At 44.2% G+C, this 13,694-nt stretch overlaps 1 protein-coding gene across 1 annotated transcript in view; it reads right to left on the reverse strand.

The window, feature by feature from the left end:
* The window catches only part of Ptprm (protein tyrosine phosphatase receptor type M), a 681,698-nt gene that overhangs the window by 507,843 nt on the left and 160,161 nt on the right, over positions 1-13,694 (reverse strand). The window contains exon 2 of the mRNA XM_032901727.1: positions 3,294-3,416. Coding sequence (XP_032757618.1) covers positions 3,294-3,416 — 123 coding nt within the window. The remainder of the gene's footprint in view (positions 1-3,293; positions 3,417-13,694) is intronic.

Here is a 13,694-nt window from a genome sequence, read left to right on the forward strand (position 1 = left end):
GGGTGGGTATAGCTCAAGGGTAGAACATTTGCCTAGCATGTACAAGGCCCTGCGTTCACTCCCAGCACTGCCACAAAAGTATCTAAATTAAATAAATCAGTATCTACTGTTTAGGACTAAAGTAGTAAGTTACAAATATTATATAGTAAGAAATTACAGAAACATGGAGCATAATCCTGCCCTAGATACATATTCCGTGCTCATAAAATACTTCTTAGGACAACTGTCTGTGTGATACTCACAGGATGTGACTTGCTCTGCCAGGCCAGAAGCCACAGTGCTAACAGAATACACCAGACTCTTATGTGGGTTCGAATCACAGTTCCCAGAGGTGCAAACTTCATGATAGACATTTATAATTCCCCTCGGTGCTGATGAGGAAGATCAATTTATATGAAACAAGCCACACAGTTTCCAATCAGAGAACAGTTAGCTTATTGTTTTACTCCTAAGGAGACTGTTAAGGTACAGAGTCAACTACAAAAGCTTCAGGTTTACATATGCAAAGTCACAGGACACTTGGTACTTGGCTTTAACATGTGGTTCCCGAGAGACAGTACCAGCTCAAAGGAGACAGCCAGTCAGTTTGGAGAAAGCTCCAGACTGTGTTTACTTTTTACTTTATAAATAGTCGCCCATATGAACGATAACAAGGAACAAACCCAACCTTCGACTTCAGAAAGGACAGCATAACATCAAGGGCTAAAATTAGAGTAACACTTTAGGTTGCCATCATTTTGAAACTCATTTTCATGGGTGGTTTGCTAATGGGAACCACAGTAGTGCAGCCAAGACTGAGGCACTAGGGGAGAGAGAGGCAGAGACTGGAAAACCACAAAAACAGGTGGTGAGAGGAAACGTGAAGCCATGCTATGGTTAACAGCTACAATGTGGGTACAGAAATAAAAAGAGATTAATGATTTGAAACAGCCTAGGTCAGGAGTGCATACCGCCCCAGTAACAGTGAGAGAGAAGGATGCAGTTCTGTTCTCCCTTGTCTCTGTCCCAGCTATGAAGATCTGACCACAGAGCTAAAGTTGTGACCCACTGTTTCTGGGAATGGCCATCACCGTGTGACAATAAACCCCATAGATGCTGAAATTTGAAATTCATATCTCCCAAATACTATTATCCTTTTAAAGGTTTCTAGTCACTTAAAAATGGAGACACCATTCCTAGCTTCCAAGCCATATTGAAACAGTTGATTTGCTACATTTGGCCGAGAGGGCAACTGTTTATCCAGTCAATACAGCATCCGCCCATTTGTAGCAGAACAAGTAATGCAGGTGTGAAAATAAATCCAATTGTATTGTTAAATGAAGCCTTAAACAACTTAACCCAAATGGTTAACAAAAGCCACACAGTTCTCTCTGCCATCCATTGACCATAAGAAAGGTTAATAGTTTTTGTTTTTATATTTGCAGATTTATCATTATGTGTGGCATGTATGTGAGTGACTCTCTGTCTCAGTGCGTGTGTGAGAGAATGCGCGCGCGCACACACACACACACACACACACAAACACACACACACACACACATGTATCTAGACTTCTAGACTTGACTTTGTTTCCTACAATGAGAGAGAAGAGAAAAATTCTCTGGAGTTGGTCCTCTCCTTCTATCTTATGGATCTGGATATCGAACTCAGGGCGTCAGGCTTGGCGGCAAGCCTCTTTTTCATCCAGTGAGCTGCTCATCATGACTCAAAGAGAATTAGCACATGCTGCAATATTTAGGCTTCTTTTCAAAATCTTTTATCCCGTGGAAAGGGCCACAGTAATGGAAGCAGAATCATCACATGAACAAACTACAGATTGGAGGCTTGGGGTGCAGCTCGGTGGTAGACAGGGTGCTTGCCTAACATGCAAATGGCCCTGGTGTCCATCTTTACAGATGTACAGCATACAGAAAGGTACCGATTTCATCAGGTGAGAAGACAGGTTTTATGTCAACAGGACTGTGCTTGCGTGGACAGATCTACCAGATCTAACTCTCCACCACCTCTGCTTCCCTGAACACCAGCAAACAGTTGGGGCAGTGACAAGGACAGGTTCAGCTGCTCTCAAGGCAAGGACTCCGCTGGGGGAGGAACAATTCAGGGAGGATCAATCACAAATAAGAGAAGAAATGAGAGTTAGACTGGGGCTAATCAAGTACCTCCCGAGGCAGCAGAGATGGGCAAATTCTCAAGAGAAAGGGAAGCCAGCAAAGGAGCTAGTGATCTGGGCACCAAACAGGACTCGGGAAGCTTCTGAAACCTCACAGAACCACAGTGCTCAAGAGATTAGGGTTCCCGACTTGGAAATTATAAGGACTTAAGGGAAGGAGAGGGAAGATCATGGTGGTCATCATAATTATTAAAGCTTATTAAGAACAACATTAGAGTCTACCTCATGCTTCGTAGGCACCTTCACAAGATTACACCCAGGATCTAATTACCGCCGCATGGAGGCACATTAATGAAGCTTTATATTTGTACATTTCATAAAAAATACGTGCTTTATCTGAAACCTAAATTTCAATAATAGGTTTTTAGCAGTTTGAGTCCTAAATGGCACATTCATCGGCCAATTTCTATAGTGATTCTGCAAATCTAAAACTTTAAAAGGACTGCCAAGGTCAGAGCCTGAAAAGAGAGTCCCCTTAAAATAGTCAGGCCGTGCTGTGACTAGATCAGTCACCCTCTTTCTGTTCTTCTTTCAAAAAAAAAAAATACTGACTAATGCTTAATGACATAAGTAGTTTCTACTTAGCATAAAATTCACTAAGCTTCTCTGTTGGGGAAAAGAAACAAACAAAACCAACCAACCAAACAACCAACCAACCAACCAACCAAACAAACAAAAACCCACATCCACGAAGCAGCTTTACTGTACCCTCCGAACCCTTTCAGTATCATGATTTCCCAGGAAAAGAGAGCCCTGAGGCTCTGAGGCTGAGAGAAAAGGTATGCTTCAAGGTACAAAGTTCCATACTTGACACGTAATTCCAGAAGAGACATCCAACCATTCCCACATCCGCTGCTGGAGAGAGGACCATCTGGAGGATGACCACTAATTCAGCTAAAGTACACCCAAGACACAGAGAGTGGCCCATAACCAGTCTTTAAGGGAGGGATGCAAGGCTAAACTCCTGTAACTGATCTTCTCGTTTATACCAGTTGACCAGTCAAGGAGAACAGTGCTCAGAGACAGACATGCACTTTCACCAGTACCCAGTGCTGGTGTTCTATGAAGACTCTGGAGACACCCACCCCTACTTCAGAAAGAACACTGAAGATAGAGGACGAACCTGACGGCATCCATGGGTCAGAGGTCGGTTTGGTCAAGGTGTTCACCTGCTCCCAATTGAAGTCATCGTCGTCAGCTTGACTATATCCACATGTGCTGTATGGCTCATCAAAGAGGCAGCCACCTACAAGGGAAGACAGAGGGACAAAGTAAGTTACAGCCAGAAGTCTGAAAGGAAGTCAGATGCAACACAAAAAACACCATCTATTTGACATCTGAGTGTGATTTGATATTTTCGCTTGGGAACTGTGGAGTTTTGAACAATGTTGCTTGATGTTAATGACTCTTTACCAATACAGATACATATGTTGCTCTCTAGAAGAAACAATGTTGGTAGAAGACAATTGAAACAAACAAATTTAAAATTCACATTTTCCAGATGAATACTGAGAATTCACCTTGACTTTAATACTTGTAAAGGATCCCTGCAAGGACTCAATATGTTTTCCATAGAAATTTATGATTTGTTCAAAAATTAAAATGGGAAATTGTTTCCCCCAAATCACCGGCATGAGAGAAGGCGGCAAGGCATACCACAAAGGACGAGGCTGGCTGGCGAAATACCCTTCTATACCTCACACAGAAGCAGGTTTCAGCCTGTGGTTTAGGAAGTTTGAGGCCCCATAATCAAAAAATAGATCATGAAGTCACTTCATAATCCACACAAGTCTTAGTGGCAGAAAGTTTCAAGGCTAAACGTGCGGCAAACATCTGCTTAATCTTGGTACACTGAATGAAGCTATTTATGTAAGAAGATATAAAAAGGCAATAACTACTGCTCAGACGATCAGCTGCGTCGTCGGTGTCAATGCTACTCAGAGCACGGATGGTTTCCAGTCCCACCCCGTAGATGCCTGTTACCTTCCATTACTTATAGTGGCAGGCCTTTGTCCAAATGACTCACAGGAGCCAGTGAATGATGATACGGATCCCAACAACGATCATGACAAACCCTGCTATCCGTTACATAATGAATAGTAGATATTACATAATCGGCTGCATAATAAATGAATCTATTAACTCAAAATCTTAATTATAATTGCTGCCAGTTGGGAAGCAGCAAGGACTTAGGACAAGACGTATCTTTTGGACTATTTTGGTACTGTGCCTGCCATGTACACTTTAGAGGCAGAAGGGAAGGAAAACAGCAATTATAAACCAGAGACGAAATAAATTTTAAAAGTCACCTGACTCAACTTTTACCCCCCCCCCCCGCTCCAAAAAAAAAAAAAAAAAAAAAAAAACCAAAAAAAAAAAAACAAAAACTAAATCAATTCCAGGAAAGCTAGTCTTGGAAGACAGGAGAGAAACTGCATGTTTTGTATGTAGAAAAACTCCCAGAACATTCTGAGAAGTTCTGGTCCCCTCTCTGCCTCTTGAACACACATCCATTTATCTTCCTTCCACCCCACAAGGCAACATTCCCAGCCCTGGCACAGAAAAACTGACAATTTGAAAGGAGCTGTCATGTCCTATGTCTTAGCTTCCCCAGGCAATCCATGCTCCTCTCTCCCTAATTCCCCCTGGGAGGTTTCACTCCTGTCAGCATCCAGGCAGGCGTTCTCTGAACGGTGTCCCAAAGAACGGCACCCTGTGCTGGAGCAGAATCTGGCTGACTTCCGCTCTTGACCTCACTCTAACAGGCTGGGCAAGCGCCCTGGTCCATCTTGAGTTGAAAGCACTTGTCTTTCCACACCTGCTGTTTCCTCCTTTTGTGAGTGTGTGTTCTCTCTCTCTCTCTCTCTCTCTCTCTCTCTCTCTCTCTCTCTTTCTCTCTCTCTCTCTCTCTCTCTGTGTGTGTGTGTGTGTGTGTGTGTGTGTGTGTGTGTGTGTGTGTGTGTGCTCTCTGAATGCACAGGACAATCCACTTATCCTTACCAAATCCATCTCTTTTCCACCCCAGCCCTTGGGCAGCCTTGACAGTCCTGACTGTCATTTGGGAGTTAATTACTCTGCCTATATCTATATTACAGAATAATCACAACCACTCACAAAATCCAAAGTGCTCTTGGATTTGAAGCTTCTTGCTCTCTGACATAGTTTGACAAGTTCAAATCCTTCCACACCTGGTTTCAGGTGATGGGGTCAAGATCAAAAGGGTGATGCACAGAAAAATCAACACCATCAGGCTGTATGTGCCAGCCTATGAAACGAGCAGATTCTGTGTTTAGAGCTCAGCCGCATTTCCTGGCGCTCACCTTATTATACACCCAAGTGTTTCAAGACGCTCCTCAACCCACACCATTTCTGGTTCCTAGCATCTTGGAAAAGGGCTACTCCACCTGCATCTGCGGATATGATGAGTACTCTGTCCAAATGTGCCTGCATGTGCTGGAAAATGCTAGACAGGAGGGAGTCAAGAAACCTCAGGTTGTCCCAAGCAGCTCTCTAAGCTTTTCAGCCATGTCTCCGTCAGCAGCTCTAGCACAAGGCTGATATCAGTATGCTAGCCATCTTCAGAATGCTTTCAATGCTTAAGAGTCTCAACTAAGCCTTCCCCGGGGAACACCAAGCTCATTATCAGAGGTATAGCGTTAAAGTCAAAGTTTAATCTTGGGAACAGATGATCAACTATGTGTCCCCTCTTCTTATTAGTTTTACTGAGTTCTGGAGCAAAGTGGATCTGTCCAGCAGCAAATGCTAATGACATCCTGATGCCGGGAGATGATCAGAGACTATGTAACCATTTGTTCCGAGACTATGTAACCATTTGGGGATGGGGATGGCTTTCTTCTGTTGCATGCTGTAGTCGTGATATGGAGAACAGTTCAGCACTGAAGAAGAAGAAGTCAAAGAGCAGCGGTTCTAGTGACAGGAAAGAAGAGGAGCCTCCTGCCACAACCCAAGTAGGACGCTAAGTCCTTTATCACGGTGGCCTTAAACAGTAGGGACAGTGGGAGTGTCCTCAAGGCAACTTGAGGCTGGTTAAGGATTTGGTCTTCACAATGACTGTTGGCACTGAAGACGTAACTAGATGCCGAAGTGAGGATGGATAGAGGGAGACGACAGAGCAGTGTGCTGCCAGTGTGGGCACAGGAACACTTCACACAGTGTAGTTCTGACCACTTGAAAGAAAGCATGAGAGGGAAAATACAACTCTCCAGGAGGATGCATGATTGTCAAACCCCTTGAAGATGGGCTCCGCTGTACACTTCCTCTTGCCTTAAGTTATGTTGCCTTGTGTGCATTCTTTATCAGTGAGAGTTCGTGAGAGCAAAGGTGATTTATTGAACTAAAACAGGAAGAGATAAAAGGGAATGGTGTCAGAATTGCAATAAAAAAGAACATCCCAGTTCTTGTGAGCCTGAGACGAGAGGGTTACAAGTGAGAGGTCAGCATGGCGTGTGCATGGCACATTTGAGACACAGAGCAAGGCTCTACCTCAAGAAACAACAAATCAGACAGGAAAGGGGAGGGGAGGGGGAGGGAAAAAGTGGAAGGAAGAGGAGGACAGGGGAGGGGAGGAGAGGCAACCAAATAAAGAGAGAACAATTAAGTTTCTGGTCCTAATGTGGTTTTTCACTGAAGTGAATGACAAGTTCTAGAGTCAAACCCCCATTGTTTTTTGTTTGTTTGTTTGTTTGTTTGTTTAAAGAAATAAGCATCAGAAATAAAGAACAGGCATTTTGGGTCTGGAGGGATGACTTGGGTCTGGAGGGATGACTTGGTATTTAAGATTCTGCTCTTTCAGAAAAACCTACATTCTGATCCCTGCACCCAAACTGGGCAGCTCTCAGCCACATATAACTCCAATTTAATGCTTTCTTCTGGCTTCTGTGGGCACCTGCACTCATATACACTAACACACACCTATACACACCCGAAGACACACACACACACACACACACACACACACCTTAAAAATAAAACCAATAGACCCATAGACCCATTGCATACATCTGGACTGTAGTCCACACAGCAGTCACCACAATGAGAGCACGGTAAGTACCTCGGAATTTAAAGAAAAGCAAACAGATGAAAACAGATAATGAAGGGCTGGAGAGTTGGCTCAGAGATTAAGAGGATTTGTAGCTCTTGCAAAGGACTCGAGTTTGATTCCCAGCATCCAATGGCAGTTTAGAACTGTCTGCAAGTCCACTCCAAGGCACACGTATGCTACCCAGACATACATATGGGAAAAATACTTGTACCCGTGAAATACTACAAAAATAATTTTAGTAAGCATAGTGGCACAAGCCTTTCATTCCAGAACTGAGGCAGGGGGAGCTCTGAGTTTGAGGCTCACCCAGTCTCCAAAGTGAATTCCAGGACAGACAGAGCGACGCAAAGAAATTCTTCCAAAGGGGGGGGGCAGTGCATTTTCTTAAATTCACTGTAGAATTGGTTTGCAATAATGTTAAACTAAATATGGTGTAATATTCTCCTAGACAATAAAAACTATCTTAATTCAAGTGAGCCTGGTTCAAGCAGATCTCCAAATGACATGGCTGGAAACTTGACTCCGGGGCTCGATAGCCTCAAATTTTACTATGACTTTAAACTATAAGCCAGTTAAATGTTAATGAACTCTCTACAAATTGTGGCTCTCCAACATTCCTTTGTTCTGGCAATAATTACGTAGCAAGCCTACTTGTCTAGAAAGGTCACTCCTGATTTATGAAAATAAAATATTGCCATCTGCATGCTGGAGGGAATTTATCTTGCCTCTCTCTCTGGGGTAGCACAAATGGCCCATTTGACCAACAGTAATAGGAAATTATTACCCCATAAGAGATAAAGAAGACGGCCTACTTTTACCCCCAGAGAGACATTTAGAAGGTTCCATACCCATCTGAATCGTTGAACCAGATGGACAACAGAACCAAAACAAACTGCCACAGGTTGTAGCCGGCAGCTGTTTTGGGAGACTGGCAAGATGGCTCAGTGGATAAAGGAGTTTGTAGTACAAGGCAGGCAACCCAAGTTCGATCCCTGGAACCTGCTTGAAGGTGGATAGAGTAAAGTGATTTTACAAAGTTATCCTCTGACATACACGTGCATGCTGAGGTGACTGCTCACAAATACATGTCAAGCTTACACGGGCATGAGTTACTAACATGTTTATGTATTGGGGTGGGGAGAGGTTGCTCAGCTGTTAAGACTTCCTGTTGCTTATCCAGAGAACCTGAGTTAAGCTCCCAGCACCTACATGGCAGTTCACAACCACCAGTAACTCCAGATCCAGGGGGATCTGATGCCCCCTTCTGGCCTCTGTAGGCGCCTGCACAGAAGTGGCACATAACGCAAAAAATGAATCAAAAAATAAACTTCCTCTGACTGTATCCTACAGTCCTGCCGCCCAGATCCTGCTCACCTCTACATGCGTCTACAAACCCAATCATTCTCTGTTTACCCTCGGCACCCTTTCCCCCCAGATCTCCTCAGCTTTGTGAACAGCGGCCCCGATCCACTCGCTTTATCCCAGAGGGATTCAAATATGCTATCAAAGTCTCTAAGGTTTGTGGCTGTTCTGTTACCTGAACCTGACTGGACAGGCTGAAGTTTTAAATCAACATGGGAGAGTTCCTCTAAGCTGGCCAGAGACCAACCTGTGATATCCAACATCCTCTGCTAGCTACAGGCACCAATTCCTCAAAGTGGGCAAATGACTTGCTACAGTGTAAGGGCAATGTTATTTTGTCTATTACTTAAATCCAGTGTGAGCCTTTGGTCTCAATGTGTCGGATTCAAAGAACTTACCTTATAACATGAAATACAGGTGCATTTAATCTTCATGGGGTTTTTGTTTGTTTTGTTTTGTTGCTTTTTGTTTTTGTATTTTTTTTTTCTTTCTGAAATCCCAGAGCTGCTCACCAGGAGTTTCCAAATTCCTGTGCCTCAGCTTTAACTCCCCTTAGCATTGCTTGCTCTGTGAAGCATCTACACTGTCTAGATCAGTGTGGTTCTCAATCTGTGCACCCACAACCCATCTGGGAGAATCAAATGACCCTTCCACAGGGGTCATCACCTAAAACCATCAGAAAACACAAATATTTACATTAGAATTCATAACAGTAGCAAAATTACAGTTAGGAACTAGCAACTAAAAAAATGTTATGTTTGGGCCACCACAACATGAAGAACTAACTGTGTTAGGTCACAGTGTTAGGAAGGTTGAGAGCACACTGGTCTAGACCTTTTACCTACATCTCCTGTCCCAGTTGGCAAGAAGTTAAAGTCTCCTCTGGGGGAGGGTGTGGAACAGAAAGTGCAGGAAGAAGAGGCACCTGGTCTCACTTTGTGACTAGTAGGGTCCATAGCACACCAAACAGGGACTTTCTCTAGTCCTGACATCTCTGAGAGTAGCTTGTTCTACAGCCTGCTCCAGGTCCTATGCAGAAGGCCCCCATGGAGCACTGTCACACACAGCTTGCACTGGTCTCCAGGGTTTCCTCCAAGCTCTACAGGGGCATCCTTGCACCCGTCAATCACTAGCCCTGCCTGCCAGGGCTCAGCTCCAAGTCTGTGTTTGGTTGGGGCTACTCTACCCTCTGCCATCCCTGACTCATCAGAGCTCTCCTCTTGTGACAATGTGGTGCAGTCTCTATATGCCACATCCCACATTCCAGCCCGGTATTATTTCTGCCTTCTGAATGGACGCTCACCGACCATGCCTACTCTTAGGAATGTCAGTTGAGTGTGATCAAATAGCTCACCCAGCTACCCTAGCGTTTCAGTTCATAGCCAGCAGCTCAACCAAGGTCTATGTGCAAAACTCAAGCTCTCCCCTCTGTAGGTGCCTTTCACAAGCCTCTCTAAAGCCGCTCAATACCACACTGATTGGTAATGGCCTGCACCGTAAGGGAGCACCGGAAAGCAAGGCTTCTCAGAGGCAAATAGGGGACAATCCAATGTCTGTTTCATAAGTGTGTGAGATAAACACGCATCCTGAATTGTTCTGCCTTGAGCGGGTAGGCTTGACTTGCAGACTGGAGCAGTGCTTCCATTGATTGTAATTGGAGAGCGTTTAAAGTTTCTTTGTGGACGACTGTGATACATTTTACTCATTTGTTCAAAATACAGAATGACCCCACTTAAGGCAGGCTTTATCAAATGCAAAAAAAAGACTACTTAATGGGTCTCTCCATGGAGAAAACATATCAAAAAGTCATCCTAGAATACTCCTCCAGAGAATAATGTTCAGGGTTCTCTTTTCCTGAAATACACAAAACCGTGGGCAGTTCTACCCATTTGTTTCAATCTTGGGAGACAGGTAGCTGTAAGCTACTGATTCAAAGCATACTCAGAACGTGATCTATAGCAGGAATAATTGTTTTAAGAGTTAGAGGAAAAGTGCTGGTACCTGCACGCCAGAGCCCCAGCCTCTCTCATTTAAATCACACTGACATCCACGTGTAATTGCCCGCTAAATAGTAAAAGTATACGGTGCCTCTGAAACTTGGTGACTGGGCTATGATGTTTAGTGGATCAGACACCACGCGTTATAGAAATGCTCTCTGGCATAATTTAATCTAGCAGGCAGTTTTTAACACGTCGCACAGGCATTTAAATGGCTAACTCGGCGCCCTATTGTAAAACAAGCCATGTGTCCGTGGATGTGTTTTGCACAGTGCAAAGCAAACGAGCTTGTTTCCAAAGTTTCCGTGGCTTATTACTCTTACTGCAGCCTTCGTGTCCTATCAATCTTCGAATCCCTAAGATTTAAACAGGCTGGGTAGCAGAACGCCGGGAAGGGTTTTGGGTTTTATTTCTATCCTTATCGATTTTTTTTAAATCTTTGGCTTTAATGGGAGGGGTCATTATTTCTATTTCTAAATCCTCCAGTGATTTCTGACGTGCCTCTGTTTTCCTGTAGGTAGACAGGTTCCTAACAGAGCTGCTACTGGGCTGGAACAAAACCACTCCCCCCCCCTAAAAAACTTAGTATTCAGTTGTGAATCTACCTAGGGCTCCCCTCTTTCACACCACAGTCCAGACACTGCACTGGGAAGAGGATCTGGCCATCTCTGCCTTAGATACAGAATGGACAAATGCAAACACTGTTTAGGGTGGGGAGAAGATCGTCTGTTCACGATTGATTATGTGATCCCCTGGATGGCTTGCGTCTCAGGTTCCCACGCTGGAGCAGGAGTTATCAAGTGGGCCCCGGGGCCAACTGCATCTCTAGGACCCAGAGAGGAGCACACATTTCCAGGCTGCATCCCGACTCCTCAGTCAGACACTATGGCCCTCAGCGATCAGGGCTTTATCAAGCTTCCAGTGACTCTAATGTAGACTGTTTGACAATCATCTCCCAGAATAAAATAACACATTTAACTGGAACTCCTGGGACCAGCCTCGGGGACCTATAGCTTTTAAAATGGTCCCAGAATAATCTAATCGCTGACCTATTTTTAAAAGACTGCTCCAGATTGGTAGTTACAAATAGTTTAAGAAGACATTAGCAAGTTTTGGTGGGCTAGAGAAGAGCTCAGTGCTTACTCAGTGAGAGGGAGGTCATGGGGTCCATCCCTTGCATTTACAAAAAGGGGACAATTGTTTTCTTTCAAAAGTCATATCACACTGTTTGTTATTCGTGTTTTGTTTGCATGGTGCAGACAAGTAGAACAGCTGGCGCGGTACATGTACAACAGCATGCATGCAGTGAACTTTTAAGTGCTACCAGAAAAAGTTGAAACCTAAATATTTTCCTGTCATAAATATCCAGACATATTCTATTCTTTCAAAGGACTTGAACAAAGCCTTTTGGTCGTCACACGCACATGAAGGACAATAAAACATCAGGGCTGGCTCAAAGACTTAATCCCTGAGTTCTCAATCCCTGACAGGAAGCCCTTCATCTGACATTCTTCTCCTCAGTCCATCCTCTCAACAAGCAGAAGATGATCGTGCCAAAACAAATGCAGGGGACGAATAGCAGGCAGGGTTTCCTCCAAGCTCAGGAGCCCTCCTGCCTGCTTGCTACAATTTACAGATATATCTCCTGATAACTTTACTAGCATACGTTATTGTCGGAAGCGGCAGATAAACTGAATCCAGCCATTCAATCATGCTTTGTAAATGGGCATATCTCAAGGACCACAGCTCTATCCATTATGTTCATTGAGCAGGATCAGGCTGTAAGGAAAAGGTACACACCATTTCATACGTTCTCCTGGTAGTACAATCCCTTTATTCTAGTTTCCTGCAAGCAGGGGAATGGCTAATAAAACATAGGATGGCTAACTTGTGCAGATGAATGTGCTGAACTGGGCTCAGGGATGCAGGCTCTGAGAAGTCCCAGATCTGTCTATAACAGGTCTTGCTCACTCTCTTAGATTCTAGAGGTGAGCAGCCCTTATATCAGATGTCCATTTGACTTCCGTGAATTCCAGGATGCCAAGGGAAGTAGGTGTAGAGAATGAGGGTGCTTGGTCCAGATGTCCCAGACACCCAAGGACTGAGGAATGAAAAGAATGACCTGTCACACATCCTGACCACCTCCACCATCCTCTCCCAACCACCCTCTGTTCCTCCATCCCCATGCCTGGCACAGCAAGGCATCTCACCCTCTTTAGGGTAACTCTCAGGTCTGAAGATCCTGAGCTTTACTAGTGTGACAACTTCCTCTCTCTTGATTCTATGCTCATTTTAGGACACAACTGTGTCTTTCAGTAGCAAGGGGACCTGATGTCATTGTTGAGATGACTGTGGAATTATGTGCTTGCTGTCTTTAGTCTTTGAAGTTCCTTGAAGGATGCATCATGGATAATCCAGATCCTAAGCAAAGCTGAGAGACTTTTCCTTATGGATACACGGCTCTATCATTAGCTGCCTGTGGAAATGGTGAAGGTTAAACTTGCTGGTACATGACAAAGTGTGGTCATTGATTCAAGATGATCTACTTCTCTATGAGGCTCACAGCATCTCGAAGAGAAAGACAAATGGACAGATAGATGTTGCTCTACGTTGTTGACAGTGACTGGATCACTTAGCTCTCTTCTTGGCATCCTGTGATTCTCTTGAGGTTTTCCTGATCAGTCCCCTCATCTCTCCTATACCACAGGGTTTAAGTCTCAGCCTAGGTCTATACTTAAGTCTATCCATTGACTCTTAACTGCTCATGGGAAAGCATTTTAATTTTATCATAACACACATTGTTGATTTTGTTAATTTGGGGGGCAGGGGACATGCCCATGAGTGTTGAGTCCATCTACCCTTTTAGATTCTTAACCCAGTTTCCTTTTAATCATACACCTACCAAGTTTTGGCTACCCATAGATATACCTTCAGTGACTGAAAAGGGTGACTACTCATCTGTCACCCATTTACACAGACAGCCCTTGCATTCACAGTGTACATTCCACTCCCAAAGTCTAGTCTGAATATTCTATTCATGCTTCAAAGTCCAAAGTAGAGGCCCCCTCTCTGGGGTGCCTGTTGCTGATGCCATATCACAAAT

This window comes from Rattus rattus, chromosome 4 (genome assembly GCF_011064425.1).
Source record: "Rattus rattus isolate New Zealand chromosome 4, Rrattus_CSIRO_v1, whole genome shotgun sequence".
NCBI classification, from domain to species: Eukaryota; Metazoa; Chordata; class Mammalia; order Rodentia; family Muridae; genus Rattus; species Rattus rattus.